Source organism: Furipterus horrens, unplaced genomic scaffold, assembly GCF_987537825.1.
Source record: "Furipterus horrens unplaced genomic scaffold, mFurHor1.1.pri manual_scaffold_2, whole genome shotgun sequence".
NCBI classification, from domain to species: domain Eukaryota; kingdom Metazoa; phylum Chordata; class Mammalia; order Chiroptera; family Furipteridae; genus Furipterus; species Furipterus horrens.
In genome coordinates, this window is record NW_028327172.1 from 169,701,192 (window position 1) to 169,723,690 (window position 22,499).

Sequence of the window (22,499 nt, forward strand, 5' to 3'; positions counted from 1 at the left end):
CTGTGTGACCTTAAGCAGCTTAACCTTTACAAGCTTCACATTCCACACCAGAAAAACGAATGAGTTAGTGGAACCTGTCTTAGGGCTTTCTTTGATGGTTACATGAGATAGAGTCAGCAAAAATACTTGGCATGCCAGTGTAACTTTTAAAGTTTTTCTTTTTTAACATAAAAGAAGTGAACACACACACACACACACACACACACTTTCCCCTTATAAAATCCAGATAAACATTTTTAGAATTTAAAATGAGAAAATGAGGCAAAGAGAGAGGGACTGGTCCCCTTCTACCACATTAGGACTCTCCTGCTGCCACTTCGCTACTGAAAATCATTTTCTTAACCCTCTCGAGGCCACAGGTTACAGCCTCCTGACTCACGCGGGTGAGAAGGAGTAGGGAGGGAGTGGGGTTGAGCAGCCTCAGCCTTCAAAATTTAGCGCCCCCACGGGAGGGAGAGCGCAGCGGGATTCCGGCCGCGGTGCGGGCGGGAGGGGTGGAAGCTCCGGGGAAGCAGGGCTGTAGCAGCGGATCTGGCCGATCCGGGTCACGGGTGACCCGGCTGGTCAGGCCGAGCACGGGCTCCGCCTCCAGCCCGCCCGGCACCGCCCCGGCTCCTCCTCCTTCAGTGCTTCGTGGGGCGCGGGCCGTGGCCGTAGAGGTTCTAACTGTGGCCGCAGAGGTCCTAACTGTGGCCGCCCAGCCGGAGCCATGCAAACTGCGGGCCTGGGGGCGCACCCCGTGCCGGCGCTGCTGCTGCTGCTGCTTTTGGCCGAGGCCGGGGTGTCTGCCGCCGCCGTGCCCCCAGCCCCGCCGCTCTTCAACGTGAGCCTGGACGTAGCCCCTGAGCTGCGCTGGCTGCCGGTGCTGCGGCACTTCGACCTGGACTTCTTGCGCGCCACGATGGCGCACATCCTCGGGTGAGCGCGGGACGAGGTCTGCCGGGACAGTCGGCCCGGGTCCGAGTGCGGGAAAGCCCAGACGCGCGCGGCCCAGTGTGCTTGAACCCAGACTCTTCACCCCTTCCCTCCCTCTGAGACAGCCTTGCCCTGCACCCCACCCCCCTCACCCCGGCCTCTGGGGTATGGAGGGGTTGGCGGAGACCAGAACTGGCATTTGCCGCTGCTCTAGGCAGCGTCAAGGTTGGGGATGATCCGGAGCGTCGGGCTTGGCTTTCAGGTTCGTGTCACCAGTGGCACGCCCGTCCTCAAAACATTCCAGGACAGGGTGGCGCGCGAGATGTTGCCCTGGCCGCTCAGCTACTGCGTAGGGGACGCGGTCCACGCCCTCCTTGCGGGCTTCGCGGGCCCCCCAAGTCCGCCCCTTTGGGGACCATGCTCTGTCACCCTCTCTACTAATGCGGAAGTTTTCTTTTTCTCTCCTGGGGGCTGTGAGTCGGGTGATGCAGGACCTGAGCTGTCTGCTCCCTGGGGGAGGAAGGAATCGAGCACTCACCCCTAAGGATGAGAGCCTTAGGTAACCCCAACCCCCCAGGCACACGCACTCGCACCCCTCCAATGTCTGAACCCAGACACTATCGTGGCTTGCTTTTCGTTTCTAGGGATACGGTCCCCAAGTGGGTTCACGCAGTAATGCGAAAGGCGGTCGAGGAGCTGGAAGGCTCGCTGCCCCAGCCCTACACCGACGAGATCCGTGGCATGTGCGATGTCCTGAACTTCAGCCTGGCCGACTGCCTCCTCGTTAACCTGGCCTACGAGTTCACCGCGTGAGTGAGTGCCCCCGCTGCGTGATAAACGTGGGCTTGCCAGTATCACCTGCCACATCTGGGTGGGAACAGACATGTTTTCAGTGTGATATAAACAGGTGACTGAGCTGCCCAGAAACCCCCAACACTTCCTCTTTCCTTCTCTGGGTAAATCTGAGCTGCAGCTCAGGCATGCGCTTCAAGCAGCTTCTCTGACCTCAACACTGAACCTCTCCTCTACCCGAAGCCCCTTTTCCTCCCTCCACCAATCCAGGTAGCGCCCACTTCTGAAACTCTGCTCAAGGTGTACTTTCCAGGAAGTTTTTGAAACTACGCCCACTCTCATCTGGACTTTCTAGTTAACTCAGTGACCCTCCAGCCTTATAATGCAGAGTGTTGTCCTAGCACTGATTTGTCCCCTGCATCCCCCACCCCCCGCCATCTGTCATAGCTAGTGACCCTGACTCCTCTTTCCCAGTCTGTTTCCTCCAGGGCTGGGGTCACAGGGAACATGGTTATGGCGAATAAGACCAGCTAATATTTGGTAGGCTGAGTGGATGTGAGAAAATGTGACCCGCAAACAGGAAAGCGCTGCGCAGTACCTGGCTGATCCTAGGCAAAGTGCAGGGGGGTTGTGGGGGAGTGGGGGTGGGGGCTGAAGTCTCCAGGGGTTCATTAACAGGTCCTGGAATTAAGAGGTTTGACCTGGTTTTTGCCTTCAGGATTTAACTGTTTTGCTACCAGACCAGCCTTATCTGGTAACATCTTGGAGATATTTAATTGTTTCTGGCTGCCAAAAGATGATGAAAAAAGTTCTTGGGATAATAAAACTTTATGCCACCCGGGCTAGGCAGAGTGGATTCAGATGTACTGTGACTGCTTTTCTTTTTAGGAACATGTTTTAAGACAGATAGGACACAAACTTGTTAAAGTGCTTTTCAGTGGAACTAAGTTAATCTTGCCATTCTTGATCCCCTACCCCCACCTTCTCTCTGTTCTGGTTTTCTCAGTGAAAAAAAAAAAATCAATTTTCATGTTCATTTTCATTTTCTTTTGTTGGAGTCACTGAAGCAAAAGTACTAGTAAGAACATTCTAACTTTGGGATGTGATATTAGGGTACTGTATTTTTTGCACTATAAGGCACACCTGACCATAATTCACACCTAGGTTTATAAGAGGAAAACAAGAAAAAAAATATTCTGAACCAAATGGTATACTAAAATATTTAATAAAATAGAACAATAATATTTCAACAATGTGAAGTGAACATCAGTCAACTGCGGTATTAAGAACCATCATCACTGACATTAACAAATGAGGAGAGACTTTAAGGTTCACATACTCTTCTAGTTTTCTGGGAACCTCAAGAACTCATCATCACTAGTGTCAGAATTTATAGGGGCCTTTAATAACAGGCATTGAGGGAGTTAAGAGGCATCACTAGTTGTAACGGTCACTGAGAGTATCACTATCCTAGTTAAAGGTTTTGGCGGACTACCCCTAGGGCCTGTTATGGCTAGTGATACCCCTTAATCCCCTCAGTGCCTGTGTTACCACTAGAATAGTGACCCCACCATAACTCCCTTTATATACTACAAACTTCAGCATTTATGACTGCTCACCCAGTTACTGCTGGCCTCCTCACAGGGAAATCTGGTGTGCACTGGAAACAGTATGGAGGTACACGAGACAGCTGTAGCATCTAATGGCGCCAGTAACCAGCCAAGAACATGTTACTTCAGCTCCACCCATCTGTCTCTCATCATTGGTGGAGCTTAAGACACAGTGATTGGTGATTGGAGGTGGTTCTACTGACACAGACCCCACCCAGTGTCAAAGACAATTGGCACTGTGCCTCATACCTGTTATCAGCCTCAGCTGATTCAACAGGTCAGCATTGTAGCTGGGAGAGTCAGGCGACTCTCTGCATTCTCCCAGGTCCCGGGTGATGGGCAGAGGCGGATGGCAACTGACCAGATGCCCTGAGATTCAGCAGTAAAGTGGGACATTAAAGCATCCCCAGAGGTTTCACATGGCCCTATGCTTCCTCTTCTAACAGCTGTCACCACAGATGACAGGTCAGGTAATATACACCACGGTATGTGATGCAATATTTGCTCCGTAAGATGCACAAACATTTCCCCCTACTTTTTTGCGGGGAGAAAGTGCATATTATGGAGTGAAAAATTCAGTATATATAGAATTGTCTGACAATACAAAACACAGTGAGACTCCACTAGCATTAACAAAGGAGATGTTTTATCATCATTTCTGATGTAAAGCTTTTTGAATCAGGATAAGACTAGCTACCCTATATTGAGCCTGCTGGGTGACAGGCACTGGAGATGGTGTTACCTGTGGTGATGTGGAAACCAAGCCTCAGGGGAACAACTTGCTGAAAGTCAGGTGCGTGGTGAGTGGTCCCAGCTGCTGCTAAAAGCACGTGTGTCTCCAGTGCCTCTCCCAAAGTGGAGCCCGGCTCCCTTGTCCCCTGCGCTTGTGGGCTACCTCATGCAAAAACATTGGAGCATGACATGGAAGTATTGTAGTCTTGCCGGTTTTGAAAAATCATCTTTGAGAGAGATCCTACAAACTTTGCTTTAGCCACAGCCGGTGTTTTTTCAGTTTCCTCCTTGACATGAACTCTGAAATTGAGATCAGAAACCTTGAAAAAAATGAAAACCTAACCAAGCTTCCTTCTTTACACAAACAAAAAAATTTAGTAACATTTGTTTTCTCCTAATTATAAAGGTAATATGTAATCATTCTAGAAAATTAGTGAGTATAGAAAAGTGAAATTAACCACATCCTTTTACTCACAAATGACCATCAGTTCTTCCAGGTTTTCCCCTCAGTTTTGTGTGGACATACATCTTCCCCCCAACCCCAGGATTAGAGGTGCTGTTTGTAAATATTTTTTCACATATATCTTCAGAGAATATGAACATTTAGACATCTTACCACACCTCTTCCTCTTTTCCTCAAACTACTTCTCTCTGGCTGAGATTTTTTAAATGATCCTTTTCTCTAAAGGGGACAGGAAAAGTGCCAAGCTGCTAAGAGTTGATCATTCTACTTGCTTTTAGAAATTCATGGACCAGAGAGGTGATCTTGAGCAAGCTTTGAATGATGTGTTAAATAGACTACATTCTGAAATGCGGAGGAATAAGCAAAGCTCAGTTCTAGCTGAGCCCAGAATGGTTCAATTTCAAATTTAGATTTAGAATGAAATTCTCCTTCAGTATGTTTTCAATATCGTATGTGCCAAGGGCAAAGTTCTAATAACTTTAAACACCGATGAACTGTGTCCAATTATATTTTCATCTTGAATTTGTGACTACATAGTCTTGTCCAGGAATTATATAGCTTATGTGCACATTGTAAGGAGTAATAATTGTGTTTTATTTTAAGGACTTATCTTAAAAATGGAAAACTTTTCTTTTTTCTTATTTTTCTCATTCATTCCTGTTGGACTTTCCCCTTTTCTCAGATTCTGCACCAGTATTGTGGCTCAAGACTCCAGAGGCCACATTTACCACGGCCGGAATCTGGATTATCCATTTGGGGATTTCTTACGCAAGATGACCCTGAATGTGCAGTTCTTAAAGAATGGGCAGGTATGGTCTGTACAGCATGAGATTCCAAAATCTGAGACTTGCTAACTCAAGCTAGCAATCATTAGGGTGGCCTGCTATTTAAATGTGTTATCAGTTTAAGATAACTGATGTAAATTATCTTAAGTTTACATCAATTATGCTTATAGAAAGAAGTGTCATCTATTATTATTAAGCATCTAGTTAGAGAGGTCAATCCATATTCCTTATGGAAATCTCTATGAGGATCTGATCTGTTGCCCACTTGTGATGCCTAATTAGCTCTTTCCTCTGCTTTCCCATGTTCAGGCTGCTTCTGGAATAGGGAGGGGCTGTATGGTGTAAGGGCTAGAAATATCCAACTTCGGTCTCAGAGTCCTGGCTTTGAATCCCACTTCTGTGCCCTGACTGGGAATCGAACTGGTGACTTTTTGGTTTGCCAGAGGATGCCCAACCCACTGAGCCACACCAGCCAAGGCTCGTTTATTCTTTACATTTAGAGGTTGAGTCACAAATATGAAAAACTCATTTTCTAGATACTCATTTGGTCATCTGCTTTTACAAACAAAAAATTATTTCTCATTAAAAATTTCAAACAGCACAGGGTTTCCCACATATTGCTACTTCTAGGATGGAGCTTTTTAATCTTCTTTTTGTGGGAACCCCTTTGGTGAAGCCTGTTGAGTCCTTCTCCTAATTATGTTTTATAATATATAAAATAAAATGCATGGGATTATGAAGAAAACCCATTATGTTGAAATATAGCCATTTCAATATTATATTTTTTTCTTAACACATTAAATAGTAAATTTGGCAGTGACTCTGATAACTACCATAATTTCAGGGTGGTGATAAGTGTGAATGGTATGTACAGCATAGCAAAATAGATATGATACCATTACATATGTGAAAGTATCTGCAATTTCTGCTGGTGACAGAATCACAGACACTGCTATGATGACATGGTATGTTGCATGTATTTATTACAGAACAAGTGAAATTTCAGTTAGAGGTTAGTGAAAATAAAGATTTACCCTTTTTTTTCCCACCCAAGGTCCACTGAGATCTAACCAAGGTTAAATCTTCTAGAAGGCTATTTCAGAGTTTTTATTCTATTATGTTGGAACCTTTGAAGAAGAAAAATCCATGAAATGATGGGGCAAAATAAGGTGATTTCAAGTGTATTTGGTTGGAATGATAAAATGATGCCTTATTTCTTGATTTCAGATTGTATTCACAGGAACCACTTTTATTGGCTATGTGGGGTTATGGACTGGTCAGAGTCCACACAAGTTTACAATTTCTGGCGATGAACGAGGTAATCAAGCATTTCAAGCTACTTCCTTGTTCAGTTTTATCCAAGTCCTTCGTTCACTCACCCAACCAACCACATAGAAGAACACCTACTACACTTGATGGCAGGGACTTGCATCCAAGTGAGGTTAGACGGGCAGTGTGCATGCAAGCAAGGAAGATGACTCAGGCAGTTGTAAGCACTACCAAGAAAGTAAAACAGGACGATGTGATCGAGTGCAGGGAGGGGGGAGGTAGAATGGTAACTACAGCTAGAGGGTCAGGGAAGGACTGACTCAGGTGATCCAGGAGCCAGGTCTGTATCGGCTGTGGAAAGACCATCCTGATGGATCCCAGTGGTGTGGCTACAGCATGGAGTAAGGAGAGAGTGACATGAAAGGCGGAGAGGAAGGCTGAGGCCATGGTGAGTGTCACGGGGAAGAGTTTGGATTTTAAGCCCAATGGAAGCCCTTAAGGATTTTAGGCCAGGGAGTGAACAAATCTGATTTCTATTTTTAGCTATCACTTAGGCTGCTCTGTAGAGACAATCTGTATTGGCTTAAGTTGGAAGCAGAAGACTGTTAGGAAGCTATTGCAGTAATCTAGAGGCTACATGATGGCTTTCCATAGGCAACATCTGGAAAGCATTTTACATTTACTGTGTACTTTCTCATAAGTTTCCTTGTTAGAGCCTTGCAACAGGCAGGGCTGATATTATTAAGCCCGTTCATTGTGCAGAGGAGGAAGCTGAGGCTATGAGAAGGAATGACAGCTAATAGGTGGGGCAGGTGGTTGCCAAATCAATATCACGGGTCCTGGCCCAAAGCACTGTTTGTTATACAGTCCCACTGCCATTCTCAGAATCTCAGGGATGTCATTTAGTTCCACAGTATGTGCGATGCCTAGAGACAGACAAACTCTTGTCTCTGACTTCAGGAACTTGCAGCTGAGTAAAAAAGACATACACAAGGAATCTCTTAAAGTTTAGTGTTGGTCACTGATGTTGTTGTTTCCTTTGGTTAGGTTTATTCTTATCTTCAGACATAAATAAGGCTTTACTGATGACTTTACTGGTTGAGTATAGTCATCAGTTCTTTTATTCTAATGTACTTCTTTAACATTTTCTCAGCTGTCAGCTATGAGTGAGACTGGTTCTCAAGTGGTTCTCCAACCACAGCATGACAGTTATTAAGATTTTACACAGAATGTCTGTAAACACATGTGTGTTTAGTAAAAAGATGGGCTTTGTTTTCGTCATTTTGCAACTCAAGTTGTTTTAACTGGTAGAACCGATGGTATGAGCAATTTTAAAATAATCGAGTTATTTTGTAACGTATGCAGTTAATTAAACACTGTCAAATTGCTTTTTAAAAACTTTTTAAAACTTTGTTTGAATGAAAACTGTATTTTAATCTGCTAAGATTGAGTTGAAATGCCTGAACAATAAGGGAACATCTCTTGGTCAGTGGAGATAAGATACTCAGTTCAGTTTCTGGGCTTTATGGAGAGTGCCATCAGTGCCTCTAACCATGCTGGGGAAGGAGATGAGGACTAACAGTGTAGAGTATGAGGAGCCCTAACTAACCACCCAGCAGTTGAAATCTCAGACTCGAGCCAGCCTGCCTCAGTTTATATCTTGGTGCCATCACTTCCTTGCTGGGTGACCATGACGAAGGTGCTTACCCTGTCTGTAGTCAGCTTCCTCATCTGGAATGCAGATGAAATGAGTTCATGTACGTGAAGTACTAAGAGCAGTGCCTGGCACAGAGTCAGGGCCATAGAAGCAGGTGTTGCTACTGCCCCATCTCCAGCCCAACCTCCTCTGACACCCAGATTAGAGCATCCAACCACCATCTCCACTCTGGTGTCTACTAAGTCTCAAACCAAACGTGCTTTAACAGATCTCTTGCCTTTTTCTTTCCTTCTTTTCTTGTGTCCCCCCAAATCTGTTCTTCCCTTCTACTCAGCTAATTGTATCAGGAGAATTCTTTGACCCCTCACTCCTCAAGTCTTGCAGCTCTGCCACCAAAACTAGACTGTCCCTGCACATTCTGTCTACTTTCGCTGCTAGGCTCGTGGCCATCACACCTGTTCTGCGCAGCCCCTGCTCCTCTGGTCTCCTTACTTCTCACCCTTCTATAGTTACTGTCTGTCTTTCTTTCTTTCTTTCTTTGCTCTCTTTCTTTTTCTTTCTTTCTTTCTTTCTTTCTTTCTTTCTTTCTTTCTTTCTTTCTTTTCTTTCTTTCTTTCTTTTGTTCTTTCTTTCTCTTTCTTTTAAAGATTTTATTTATTTATTTTTAGAGAGAGGGGAAGGGAGGGAGAAAGGGAGAGAAACAGCAATGTGTGGTTGCCTCCTGTGTACCCCCAACTGGTGACCCAACCTGCAACCCAGGCATGTGCTCTGACTGGGAATCGAACCAGCGATATAATTATGTCTTTGTCTAGCAGCTGGTACAATCAGGCTGTTCCTCTGTTTAAAATCTACAGCGACTTTCCATTTCACTTATAACCAATCCAAAGTCCTGACTCTGAACTCAGAGCTCCACACGATCACTTTCTGTACCTCATCTTATGTCTGCTTCCTTCTCCCTCCCTCCACCTGCACCTCACCAGCATTCTTTCTGTTCCTGACATCTGTCAACCTTGTTCCTTCCTCAGCTCCCTGACACCCATGCCTTCTGTCCAGAATGCTCAGCTCATCTTAGCTCAAATGTCCACACCTCAGAGAGGCTGTCCTTACATTCTCCTTGAAAGAAATCTTCCTTTGTCACTCATGATTACATTATTCTGTCTTATTTTCTTTGTTAGTTATTCAAATCTTGTTTGTTTAATGGTTGGGTCATCTGAGCACAAAAGAGTCAGGAGGCTTTTTAGAAATAAATGGCAAAAATGTATTCAAGGGTGCAAACCAGGTAGACAGCTAGACAACACCCAGAGTGTTCTGAAGAAGAAAGAAAAGAGTTTTTTTATAGTAAAAAGTACATTCTTGAGAAGAATGAGTCCTGCATTTTTAGCTTCTGGATTGGTCAGAGATGCCTATCTTATAGGTGTCAGGGTCTGGATAATGGATGTCAGTCTGTCTGGACATGTGGACATTCTTTTCTAAGTTCTTCACAGGGTTATCTATAGTATATATCTATATACCTATGTCTGTCTGTCTGTCTGTATCTGTTTATCTATCTACCTACCTATCTATCTACCCCGGCACTGATACACTACTAAAAAGTTCAAAAGTTTAAGTTCCCTGGCTACTTAAAGTAGGAACAGAATCGTTTCTTCATGCCTCAGCCTACTTCGTTTTAGTAATTTAGCAGCTTGACTATAGTGACTCCATTTTATTTCTCCACTCTTTCCCCAGTATACTACTTTCTTCTGTTCACTGTTAAATTTAAGAGTCTAGACCAAGTCAGGGTATGGCACTGTTTCATAAAAAAGATGTATAGGGAATGTAGCCCCCAAATGCCGAAGGAGCTGAGAGGCCAGAGAATAAAGCAGACAAGTCCAGCTTGTTTGTTTAAAGAGTTTTAATAGAGAACTTACAGAAATGTTGTCCAGGGTGTTAGAGGAAAAAATGGATCATCCCCCAGACCCCCTGTTTTTGACCCCTAATAAATGGACCTGCATACTCCAAAAGGAATGTGGTGGTGATCTAGGGAAACAAAGGGACCAGATAGTGGGCACTGTGCACCAGGGTGAGTTAACAGATAACATTGAGGACAATCTGCCCTTTGGGCACCTTGCCTCTGAGGAAGGACTAAATGGTGGAGGAAGGTTAATGGCAGTCCGTGAATAACCGGGAGCCTCTGTATACGTTCCCAAGTCCCCCCAGGGAAAAGGGCAGGGGGTTGAGGGTTCTGGCAGATTAGTTTCAAATGGAGTCAGCTTTTCAAATTGGAGTCAGCTCTGTCTGAACAACCACGTAGTCGATATTCAATGCTTATTTCTTGAATAAAAACTATTCTTTGAAAGTAAATTCCCTACAAAGATTTTTAAAGATGTTAAAAAGTAATTTTGGTAAATAATTGTAAATTTGTATTTTTTTAAAGATGTGGGCCCAAATCAAACTTAAAGGTTCTGGAAGATAATATCTTCTCTACATTCTTCCTGATACTTACTGAGCCACTTCTCCTGGTAGCTCTATCATTTTATTTTGCCTGAGGTAGTTCATAGAGTGATTTCCTTTAACATAATTATCATTGTGTCCAGGCGCCAGAAATCCTGTATATAGATGTGATACCCACATACATGGCACATGCACATACACAGAACACAGAATCTTTGGTGCCTGGAAACAATGCTTTTCGCTTCATCTTCAAAAACTGGATGCTAGTAAAATCACTCTTCATCCACCAGCCTTCCTCCCCCACCAGCTTATGCTACGGGAAAGAAAATACATGTAAGGAATTTTTTTAAGTGGCAGCAATTTGTGTGTATATTTATTTTTCCTTCAACTCGGCAGATAATGGCTGGTGGTGGGAGAATGTGATCGCTGCCTTTTTTCAGAGACACTCTCCGATCAGTTGGCTTATCCGCACTGTGAGTATATTGACTGCTGAGCTCACCTCACCCCTAACTTCATTTTCTAAACTGTGTTCCTGCTGTGGTCCTCTGTCATTGCACAATGTTGTTCTTAATGGAAGAAGCTCCTGAAAAGGATAAGCATCTCAAAGTTTGCGAAGTGCCTAACAACCATTTGGATCGTGCGTATCAAAGATAGACAAAGCCGGACACTGGTAAGGACAGATTTTAGTCTATAGTATAACACTGCAATAGGGAAAGGTGTCCAGCGTGAACTGAACTCAACTTCAATTTGTACGGAGGTGCCTTGGTGTTTTAAAGGTAGAATGAGAGGATAGGGAGGGGTGAGGGGGAGCGCAGCACAGTCAGAGAAGTAACAACTTACAGAAAGCTGAAAACAGAGGCTGTTCCTATAAAACCTGTCTGAATATGCTCTTAGGCGCCTTCCCTCCGGCAGAGACTGGGAGACAGGGGCCCTGTCTTCAGGTGTTGGCTGGAATAAACAGTAAGTTTTTTGGGCAATGTCCAGGGAGGAAAAATTTCCATCTACTCTTCTAGATTCTTCTGACTGATGTAATAATCAAATTGGCATGAGACAGATTAGCAGGAGAAAAAAAAATTAAAGTTTAGTAACTTCTCTACCTCCTGTGTACACAGAAGACACCCAGGAAAAATATGTGACTCTTACCAAAATGGTGGAAGCCATTACCTTAAATACCACATTCAACTTAAGACCAAAGGAAATGTTGGGGGTGGGACTCAGTTATGGGAGGGAACCAGGAAAAGCACAGCAAACAAGAGTTAAGATTTTTAACAGACTGGCAGTTACAAAATAGTCATGGGGATGTAAAATGCAACATAGGAAATATAGTCAATAATACTGTAATAACTATGTGTGGTGCCAAGTGGGTACTGGAAATATCAGGGGTAACACTTTGTAAAGTATATGACTGTGTAACTGTAACAGAACCCTTGGGCTGCTTTGATTGAAACAAAACCCACGGGCTGTTTAGTTAGGGGCCCGATTGCCCGCCGCCAGAATTATAACTCTGAATACCAGAGTTTGGTGAAAAGAAAAAGAATTGTTTATTTACACATAGTCCTGCCTCCCCCTCCCAGACCTGGCCAGTCTTAGGAAAGTCAGAAACACCGTTTCCCTACTTCCTAGGCACAGTTCAGCTTTACCAGTAGCTGCCAATCACTCAGTTCTGATTGGGGAGGTCCTTTCTGTGCTGTGGTGCCCTCCAGCTCTCAATGCAGGACCGCCTGGATTCTCAGCCTCCTTGTAAACTGCCTTCTTCCTGCAAACCGCATGGATCTCCTCTCCTTCTCAAAACCGCATGGCAACAGCCTCTTCTTAAAGCAGCCTGGAGATCCCTTCTCCAAGCCAGATGGAGGGAGCCCACAAGAGCCAGAGAGTAAGGGCGTGAGGGCCAGAGAGAGCCAGAGAGAGAGAGCCTCCTAGAGCCAGAGCCAGCACAAAATATGTCCACAGCTGCTTCTCTTCCTCCCTGCCTCCTCTCTCCCCCTCCGTCCTCTCACGCAGTGGGTGTTGCAAACAGTTCTGACCATTCACAGAACCCTACATAGGCTCTGTCTGCTTCTTCCGTACAAGCCCACAGTCCAAGATCCCTCCCATCTTCCTGAGTCTTGGAAGTAAAGTGGATCTTTGCAACAATGTTTCCAGCCACTAGCTCCAGGCATGCAAGGGCATCCTGAAAGCTGCTTCCTGCTCCCTATCTCCCAGCCGCAAACTCTGGGGTTTGTTTTTGGACTCCCCTGTTTCTGTAACATAACCCCTATGGTGTACACTTGAAATTAATACAAAATAATATTGAACATAAACTGCAATTGAAATATTTTTTTTTAATTTAAAAAAAAAAGTAAGATTTTTATGCATATTTAAGTCCAAGCCTTCTCTACTGCTAACAGTTTCCAGAGATTCAGATATTCTCGTCCTGGCACAGTCAGGGAGACACCCTCACAAGTGGCGAGTTCCCGTGCAAATGGAAATGTCTCTTACAAAAGGGTAACTGCTACCTGGTTTTCAGAGCTTCTGCCATGTCTGCTGTTCCTTAAAAATAAGCAGCTTAAAATAATCCTTATGAAAAGGGACATATTTTGGGGTGGCAGATTCTGCTCCCCTACAGCAGCCTTGAGTTTTCTCGGGGAGTCACTATAAGCCAGGCTAGGGTCATCATAGGGATGTATCTTTGAGCTGTTAGAAACTATGTTAGTGTTTGTTCCAGTCTTCATGACCAGGATGAAGGCCTGGTCAAGAGGAGGGCTCAGAGGGGACTGGCTAGAGTTTGGTCAAGGAGAGAATCTTTGTCGTAGGCCAGACTTTTCCACAATAGCTGATTGAGATGAGAGAGAATATTATGCTTTTCTACAGCTCTAGATGTGTGTCCCCTCCCCCTGCTTAGAATCTCCATTGGCAAATACTTTGAATTAGTAAAACAAATGCATTAGAAGGTAGCGCTATACACACACATAAAAGGAACATCTGCTTTACAGGACCTATTAGCAGAGTTCCACGCCACATATAAATTGTCATTTGGCCACAGAAAGCTTGTCTTCAAGAGCACATCTCTGGTACAAGGATGTGGCTCTGCCTGGCTCAGCCTGCTTGGTCCTTCTTTGTGTTACTCTAAATGATCTAGCCTCTCTGGACTTAAAGTTCTCCTAAACTTTTTACTTGGGTACTCCCTTAAAGATGTTGACAAACTATGCGTCCTTTACACATTTTTAAAATGACTTCCAAATTTTTTCATCAGAAGACTAAAAAGCTGCAGAAAAACCAGTGTATTATGACTTGTTGATATTTAAAAATAAAACTATAATTTAAATCTATCCAGTGGAATCTGAACACCAAAATGATTTTTAAAAATTTAGATATACTTTACATAAAGTGAAATGCACAGATATTAAGAGTTTAGTTCAATGTGTTTTGACAGTTGTACACACTCACATAGCCATCCCCGTAACCACCAACAAAATAAGCTTCAGACATTTCTAAGTCCCTGGAAATTTCCCTACTGTCCTTTCTAATCAATGCCAAACCTCCTCTGACTCACAACCTCCCCCCAGGAAACCACTCTTCAATTTCTTTCACTACAGGAAAGTTTTGCCTGTTCAAGAATTCATGTAAATGAAACCATAGTATGTGGTCCTTATTTCTTTCACTCAGCATAATGTTTTTCAGAGTCATCCATGTTTTTTGTGTTGCTAGTTCATCCCTTTTATTATTGGAGAATACTCAGTTCTATGAATATGCCACAGTTTATCGATTTTCTTGTTAGTAGACATTGGGTTATTTCCAGTTTGAGGTTATTATGAAAAGTCTGCTATAGAAATTTTTGTACAAGTCTTTTTGTAAACATATGTATGCATTTCATTTGAGTCAGTACTTAAGAATGGAATCGATGGGTCATAAGGTAAATGCATAATTAATTGAAGTATATAAATATAATTAATCTTTTTGGAGTATACAACTCACTGATTTTAATATATTCACATGTATGATGATGCTAATGTGGGTTTGTCTTTCTGTTCAGACTCTGAGCGAAGCAGAAAACTTTGAAGCAGCTGTTTACAAATTGGCCAAGACTCCCCTTATTGCTGATGTATATTATATTGTTGGTGGCACGTCACCCCGGGAAGGAGTGGTCATCACGAGGAACAGAAGTGGCCCAGTGGACATTTGGCCTCTGGATCCTTTAAATGGAGCGTAAGTAGAATTAAAGGCTCTGGCCATTTTATATTAATAATCTTTTTTTAAATAGGTGAAACGGTGTTTTCTATTTTTATATATTCCGTCTTTAGTTATGTCTCCAATGACCTTGCTAAGATAAGATGACATGCTCTATTGTAGGTGGTTCCGAGTTGAGACAAATTATGACCACTGGAAGCCTGCACCTCGGAAAGATGACAGAAGGTAGGCCCCTGTCTGGTTTGCAGTATTTGCCTCTGGCCAGAAGAATGTTCTCCTCCTATTACAGGAACTGACGAGGACCCCTTGCCAGTGCTAAGTCAGAATGGGAGAGTGTAGTGTGTGGTGGGGAACACAAGGGAGAGCCTCTTGGCAATTGGTCAGATTTGGGGAGGGTGAGATTGGCCCCGGCCTCAGGGTCAGAAGTCCTAAATTCTATCACCAGCTCTGTTCATGGCTACCTGGGTGGCCTTTTGGGTCTCTGTTCACCCATCTGTAAAAGGAATAGACAGAGCAAGATTCATGGTTTTCTATGTAAGACTTTTTGGGGGAAGGAAAACATATTTCATGTTTAAATAAATAAACCACTTAGGGGCTTTCATTGTCCCTTCTAATTTTGAAACTTCTATAATTGTAAGTCAGTGTGCCCCCAAAGAACAGGCATTTCGCCTTGGCTTTCCTGCCCTCCCGGGGTTGGGCAACAACTGTTCAGTCTGCAGCAATACATTTTCAGCAGCCCAGCTTCCTTGAGCAGATGGGACTCATGGGCCTGGTGGTTGAATTAATTCCACTATGGGGGTCTAGGATGAGGGACGAAACTTGCTTGGGGACCAGGATCTGTTTTGGGGAAAGGAAGATAATGAGACTAGGCCTGGCCCAGAGACTCCCAAAATGAGAACTGGTGGGATTCAGAGTTTCCTGAAATGCCAAGTGACATTTGACCATTGTCCTTACAGAACACCTGCCATCAAAGCCCTTAATGTCACGGGCCAGGCAAACCTCACCCTGGAGGCCCTTTTCCAGGTAACTTGTATTGGGATGTCCAGTTTTTGCTCAGAATGTTTGGTGTCTTTATTAAAAGTGATTTAAGAAAATATTCTCTTCTGAAATCAAGCACATGTGGTAAATGCAAATGCTAGAGTAAAATTTTTACCTGGTTGAAAGCATTAAAAAAAATGTCAGGTGACATTTTCTGAACTTGTTTCTGCATAGGTCAAAGTATGCATCGTCACCTAAGTTTTTCTGCATGTTAGAAAAAGGTCCAGATGTGATTAATGTGTGTTCATTGTTTCAAAGGAGAAAGGATTCAAAAGTCTGTCACTCTGAGATAGAGTGTTAAGTGGTGTTATTCTTCCTATGGATGTTCTACATGTATTTCTTCCCTGTTTTAATTGTTATTATTACATGATTATTTTCCTGTGCAGGTTTTGTCTGTGTTTCCGGTTTATAACAAGTAAGTGACGCACCCCAGAAGGTGGACTCATGGGCTCTTTGGCTCAGCAGGGATGTGAGGGCTCCTATGGAAGAGGCTTTCTCCAAGCTCTGGAAACAGCTGTGAACAAAGCAGTCTCTGCTCTCACAGGACTAGCATTCTGCTGGCGCCGGGAAGGGGGGACGGGGAGGGTAGGAAAACAAATATAAGTCAGGTGAGAAGTCCATGAAGAAAAAGGTAAAGAAAAACAAAGAGATGTTTTCATCCTACAGCAGTCTGGTAGCTCGGGACTGGTAGCTTTCACTGTTAGAACTAAACTAGACAGCTTTGGCTTTCCTTGGTCTTCCTGGAGAGGTTCTGCCACCCCATGCTCATCCCACACCTAGCTAAGTATTTAAATTCTTATGCCCTTTATAATCTACAACCTGGGATTTTACCCAGATTCTTTTCTGAAGAGAACCACTGGACCGTCACTACCACAGCCACAGGAAACTCTTAGTTAAATTTGAGAGGCAGCCTCCACCAAACCTGTATAGGAAACTCTGAAGGTCTCCCACTAGCCTGCTTGGTCATTGTCCCCCTCCAGGCGTTGCCTGATGGCCTTACTCACACCTAAGACCAGCTCATTAGGAGCGCTGACACCTTTTGCTTTTGCGATAGGACTTAACATGCTAGAATAAAAGAGGAAGCAAGTCAATACAGAGTTTTAGCTCCTTTCAGTAAATTCCCAAATTCAGCATTTCCTACTTAGCATTCTCACTTCTGCGTTCTCCAAAGTAAGACTATCAAAATAGTATTCTTCAAGCCTTGGCTGGTATGGTTTAGTTGGTTGGAGCTTTGTGCCATAGATCAAAAGGTTGCAGGTTCAATTCCCAGTCAGGGCACATTCCCAGGTTGTGAATTTGCTCACTGGTTGGGGCGTGTACAAGAAGGCAACCCAATGATGTTTCGCTCTCTCTCTCTCTCTCTCTCTCTCTCTCTCTTCCCCCTTTGCCCCTCTTCTCCCTCCCTCCCTCTCTCTAAAACAAACAAACAAAAAAATGTCCTCAGGTGAGGATAGAAAAAAAGTATTCTTCAAGAAATAGCCTAATGCAGATAAAACCTGTAAAGTGATTTTTAGTTTCAAATACCCAATTGATTTTTTTTCTTTGAAACAATCCTCTTTTACACAAACACAAAATAGGAGTTTCCCTGATGGTCTCTAGAATAACTTTTGTATATGGATGCTTTAAGACTTATGTATAATGACATTTTCAAAACTGGAGTTATTCTTTTTCCTTTGTACAATAATAGGAATATATCTTCAAAATACCTCTTTGAACGTTTCTTTGCAATGGCCTGATAAAAAGATTAATGCTAAAATGTTTATTCCATAAACAGTATTCTAACAGCCAAATACAGAAAAGCCAAATTACCCGGCCCGTCAGTATTTTATCACTCTACCAAGTGAGGTGCTTGAGGAACAAGTGGTACCTGGTGGTAAGCTAGTAAACTAGCTGTTTGGTGGGGAGCGAGAAACAAAAACCCGCGAATCTGTAGCATTTATTAATTTATTAGCTTCCAGGGTGTAAATACTCCTACCTGGCCTATTTCAAGCTTACAACTGGCCCGTAAACGTCCTTCGTATTTAACAGTTGGCTCTCACCAGCCTGTAGGAGCCAGCTCCAAATGTACCACTGACTGGACCCCTTCTAGTAGGGCACAATTTTGCCTTTTTAATATTCATTTGAAAAATAGGGATTAAAAGCCTGTATTTGTGTTCTTACTGTTGTGAAAATTTATGACTATATCTTTTTAAATTAGTATTATAATAAAATATTTTTCTGTGTTTTAATAAAGCATTTCCATGCTGCAGATAACCACTATAATTCTTTTTAATCCTTGCCTGAGGATATAATCATTGATTTTAGAGAGAGAGGAAGAAGGAGGGGGAGAGTAAGAGAGAGGGAGAGAGACATCGAGACATTGATCAGTTGCCTCCTATGCACCCTGGCCAGGGATCGAACGAACCTGCAATCTTTTAGTTTAAAAAATGATGTTCCAACCAACTGAGCCACACTAGCCAGAGCAATAACCCCTATAATTTTACAAAGTTGCATAGCTAATTGAATGTAGTATAATTGAGTTAAGGATTTCCCAGTTGTTAGTTTTTTCTCTATTAAAGCTCTGAAATAAACATATTTGTGCATTTTCCCCCCTTTTGGATATTTCCCTTGCCTAAATTCCCAGGCGTGGGGTTACTGAGTTAAAGGCTGTGAATGTTTAAATGGCATCTGAAATGTTTTGTCGAAATGAAAATTGTTAGAAATTATAAACAGCTTACAAAGTAGCATTTTTCTCTATTGTATAATTGAAAGCCCACAAGGAATTACATTTAAAGGATAATCACTACTGAGCCAGAATTAACACAGGTCCTTTGTATATGAGGTTAATAGAAGTAAGTCTGAACAGAAGTTAGCTCTATGCTTCCCTCTTGTGCTGTGCTACAAAATTACACTCACCTGCAATAGAACTCCGTCTTCTCCAGTGGCTGAAAACAGAAAAATTTTAAACTGTGATGGAGAATAGAATTATAACTATGGTAAATAAGCAGCCAAAGTCCTTTTCAGGGGACATCCATTACACCTGGACGAGCTCTGCATGTGCTCATAGTGCTTTTTTCAGCTGGACATATGATTCAGCTGTAGGGCCCAGGGCTACTAGTTCTGCCTATTCCTGAGCAACCCAGCTCCAGATACTTTGAACATGCATTCCAGCTGGTGTGCAGCACAAGAATTAGGTGAGGAGTGAGAAGGGAAGGGGCCTGTGTGTGTGCGCGTGCGTGCGCGCACCGGGGCTCATGTTGTTCAGGTTTCCTGCTATGCAGAATTTGGAGTAAATGACATTGTACTTTTCATCCTTAGATTTGGGCAAGTGGGCCCCATGTCTTGATCTCTGAGCTTTAGAAACTCTGCCCTGGCCTTCCTCTGACCCTCCCTAGATATGAGGATTCCTCTGGGTCAGGGGCATTTGCCCACCAGTTTGGCTCAAGTACCCAGGACCCTGGAATTCTTTGCCTAAACAGCACTAAGCCCATTTCCAGGGCCCTTGCGGTCCACGTCTGTGGGTGGAATGCAGCCATGGTGGACATCCTGTGCCTTGTGGGGGGCCAAGGATGTTTGCTGGGGCCATGCATGAAGCCTGAATGCAGAGGCAGAGGTGTCCACATATGTGCCCCTGTAGTGTAGGGCAGAGCAAGGCGAGGGCCAAGGCCTGCTCTTCCTCACTGCCACAGCATGGAACTCTGAGGCGCGTGAGAGTTTTTAATTGAACTTGGCCTTTCACAGTGTTGTCTAATAGGAGAAAAGAACACCTTAAGTGTGTGGTTGCTTGAATTAAAAATTTTAAATATTCCAATATATGTGGGCCTCTAGTTGTATTCTTGTCCTAGGTCCCAAGTGTTAGGGAAGGGCTTGGTATTTTTTTCTTCTTTGGGATATTAGGGGAATGATGTGTATGTAAAAGTTTCTCATTATTTTCAGCTACACGATTTATACTACAGTAATGAGCGCTGCCAACCCAGAGAAGTACATGACAAGGATCAGAAACTTGGATTAAAAGGAAATAAGCAGAAGAGTGAATTCACCTGCTACGAAAGGTTTGCTAAAGTTTATTTGGTGGGGAAGGGGTGGGTGTGTGCTGGTATTTCTCACAGAAGATGATAGCATACTTAACATGTATATACATGTGATATTTTTGGACAGGCTTCTGGCACATATGATTGTCAGTTGTGTCAGATGAATGTCAATATTAGGTATTTATTTTGAGTTGTTTGTATGGTGCCCAGTGCCCTTTGATGCCTTATTGAAACCTACTCTCAGGGCAAGGTGTCATCTCTTCACTTATATGGAGAGGAAAATATCTCGTAAGACTTCTGTGTCCCCAGGATAACAGTGAGGTAGGCCCATCACCTTTGCAGCATAAGACAGACACTGAGGGCAAAGGACACCAACAGAATTTGTTTTGGGCATCAGTGAGCTTATCAATGAGAGGAAGGACTTGAGGAAAAAGCCGGAATCCTTTCTGCTGTCCCTGAAACCTGGACAGCCAGCTACTGATGGACACCATTGCCTATTGCAACAATCTTCTGGAGTTTGTAAACCTGGCCTAATAAACATAGTCATTCACGTATCATGGGAATGTTAAAAATTAGTGTTTGAATTGAGTGTATTTATTTTTTTCTTCCCTTACAGGTGATTTTTTAAAAAATGAAATTCTTGAAGAACTGCACTTCAAAAAATAAAACAAAATGAAAGGACTGTATTATTTTATGAACAATACAGCCTCCTTCCTCATTAAACTTTTCAACCTTGTGAACTGGGGAACAGGAGGATCACTTTGGAGCTTGTTTTGGTAAATCGAGTAACAGGCATCTTACATTTGCTTCCCTGTACGGTTTGCCGCACCCCGCCCCTCCCCAAGCTTCGTCTCTCCTGGCTTGAACAACTCAAAGATCATTGGTCTCAGAAGTCAAACCATAGCCCAGCCTCTCACCATAACATAGCTATGTTGCCATACCTCAGCTTACAAGGAAATGAGCTCTTTGTTCATTATGAAGTGTTAATGGAAGAATCTGAGAAAAAAAGATTCTTCTTGAAGAAATGGAGAGCTCTCGTTTGAATAGAGCTTGTTTGAATATTTGTTAGTCTAACCTTTGATCATGTATTTCCATGTGATGAGATTCTCGTTTTTTATAATGTTTCTAACATGGTATACTCCTTTTTCTAAATTGCTGCTTTCTTACTGCTTTTTAAAAGCAATATGCAATCAAATAATTTCTGATGGTCACTTACCATTAATTAATAAAATACTGAAAAAGATGTTGGTTAGGAAACTAAAAATTTCCAAACTATTTAGTGCTGTTTTCGCCCTGTATTCTGAACACCTCTCCGAGGAAGCAGGTCCTGTAGATGTTAAGTGTCAGGGTTCAAAGGAGTGCACAGCTCCTTATTTATTTATTTATTTTTTTGACATATATATGAAAGAAACTTCTTTGGAGATGCAGTCATAAAATCTAAAAGCCTGAGCAATGGAGTTGATTGGATGTTCCTGTTTAGTGTACCAGCAGAAGGAAAGGTAACGGCACACCTGGAGCAAAGCATCTGCCAGGCACAGAGCACACCCGTCTGTGGTGCTGCACACCTCTATGGACACCCAGAACATTCATGTCTCTTCTTAGGCAGTGTTGGATTAACACCCTAAATTTCCCTCATCCCTGCCCTTTTTAAAATCAAATAACAAGAGTATTTTACTCTTGCCAGACACATCACACTGCGATTAACCAGAAGTTTCTACGCATCAGTCACAGTTCCTTCTGGTTTTCTTGAAACTATACTGTAGTTTTGGATGGAAATTTGGGGGATGCCCTCAGTTTAACTGGGTGAAGTGACGCTCTTGAGAGCTTTAAAGCAGGACAGTCACTGAACTAATCTAAATCTCCGGCTGCTGCTGAGATCTTTGTCCCTTGTGCCCCGTGGCTTCACTATGATGAGCCTAGGTATAGATTTGTGTTTGTTTTTTTTTTTTAAGTCTGGTAAGGATTTGTTATGCTCTCCAAATTTCAAATTTATTTCTTTCATTCAGTTTTAGAAAGTGCTTGATTATCATCTAAGAATTGCTCTCCTACATTCTCGTGCATCCTCTTCTGAACTCTTGAGTATGTATGTGACTCCTTTTCTATCCTGTGTCTCAGCCCCTCTGGAATTTGGGGGTGGGGGTGAGTAAGAGGAATGGGTTTCTCTCTCAATGATGTAGTTCAGTTATTTAAAGGTCTTCCTTCCAGTAAATCAGAAATATATCTTCAATTGATTTATAGATTTTTTTAAATATCAAGGAAAGTATTTTTATTTTAGATGGACTATTTGGTACTTCTTCAAACCTGCCAGGATCTTTTTTTTTTTTTTTTTTTTTTCTTTGATAGCATCTTGTTTTTTGCTTTGGTATATTTTGTTAAGCTTCTTACACTACACTTATTTTATATTCTGCTTCTAATTTCCATCAACTGTTCAGGTATCCAATTTTGCTCTTTGTTTTTGCTGACTCACTTATTTGAGGCTTCCAGTGTTTTGTAATTTTGGGTTGTGAATTTTTGGTTCCCTGGAAAATCTTGAAGGCCTGGCTTGATGGTGCACCACCCAGTGAGGATCTGTTTGTTAATTTCTCAGCTTATGATTTCTTAGCACATTCAAGTAATATAAATTGAAGCCTT

General features: G+C 42.9%; 1 protein-coding gene across 1 annotated transcript; it reads left to right on the forward strand.

The window, feature by feature from the left end:
• The first annotated feature begins 674 nt into the window (after window positions 1-674).
• On the forward strand, window positions 675-21,020 carry NAAA (N-acylethanolamine acid amidase). Its single transcript, XM_090266744.1, has 11 exons — window positions 675-918; window positions 1,560-1,724; window positions 5,195-5,321; window positions 6,525-6,615; window positions 11,050-11,126; window positions 14,666-14,838; window positions 14,983-15,045; window positions 15,777-15,843; window positions 16,245-16,273; window positions 19,774-19,889; window positions 20,485-21,020. The coding sequence occupies exons 1-10, from the start codon at window positions 710-712 to the stop codon at window positions 19,847-19,849; spliced, it is 1,077 nt and encodes a 358-aa protein (XP_090122870.1). The 5' UTR covers window positions 675-709; the 3' UTR covers window positions 19,850-19,889; window positions 20,485-21,020.
• The last annotated feature ends 1,479 nt before the right edge of the window (window positions 21,021-22,499 follow it).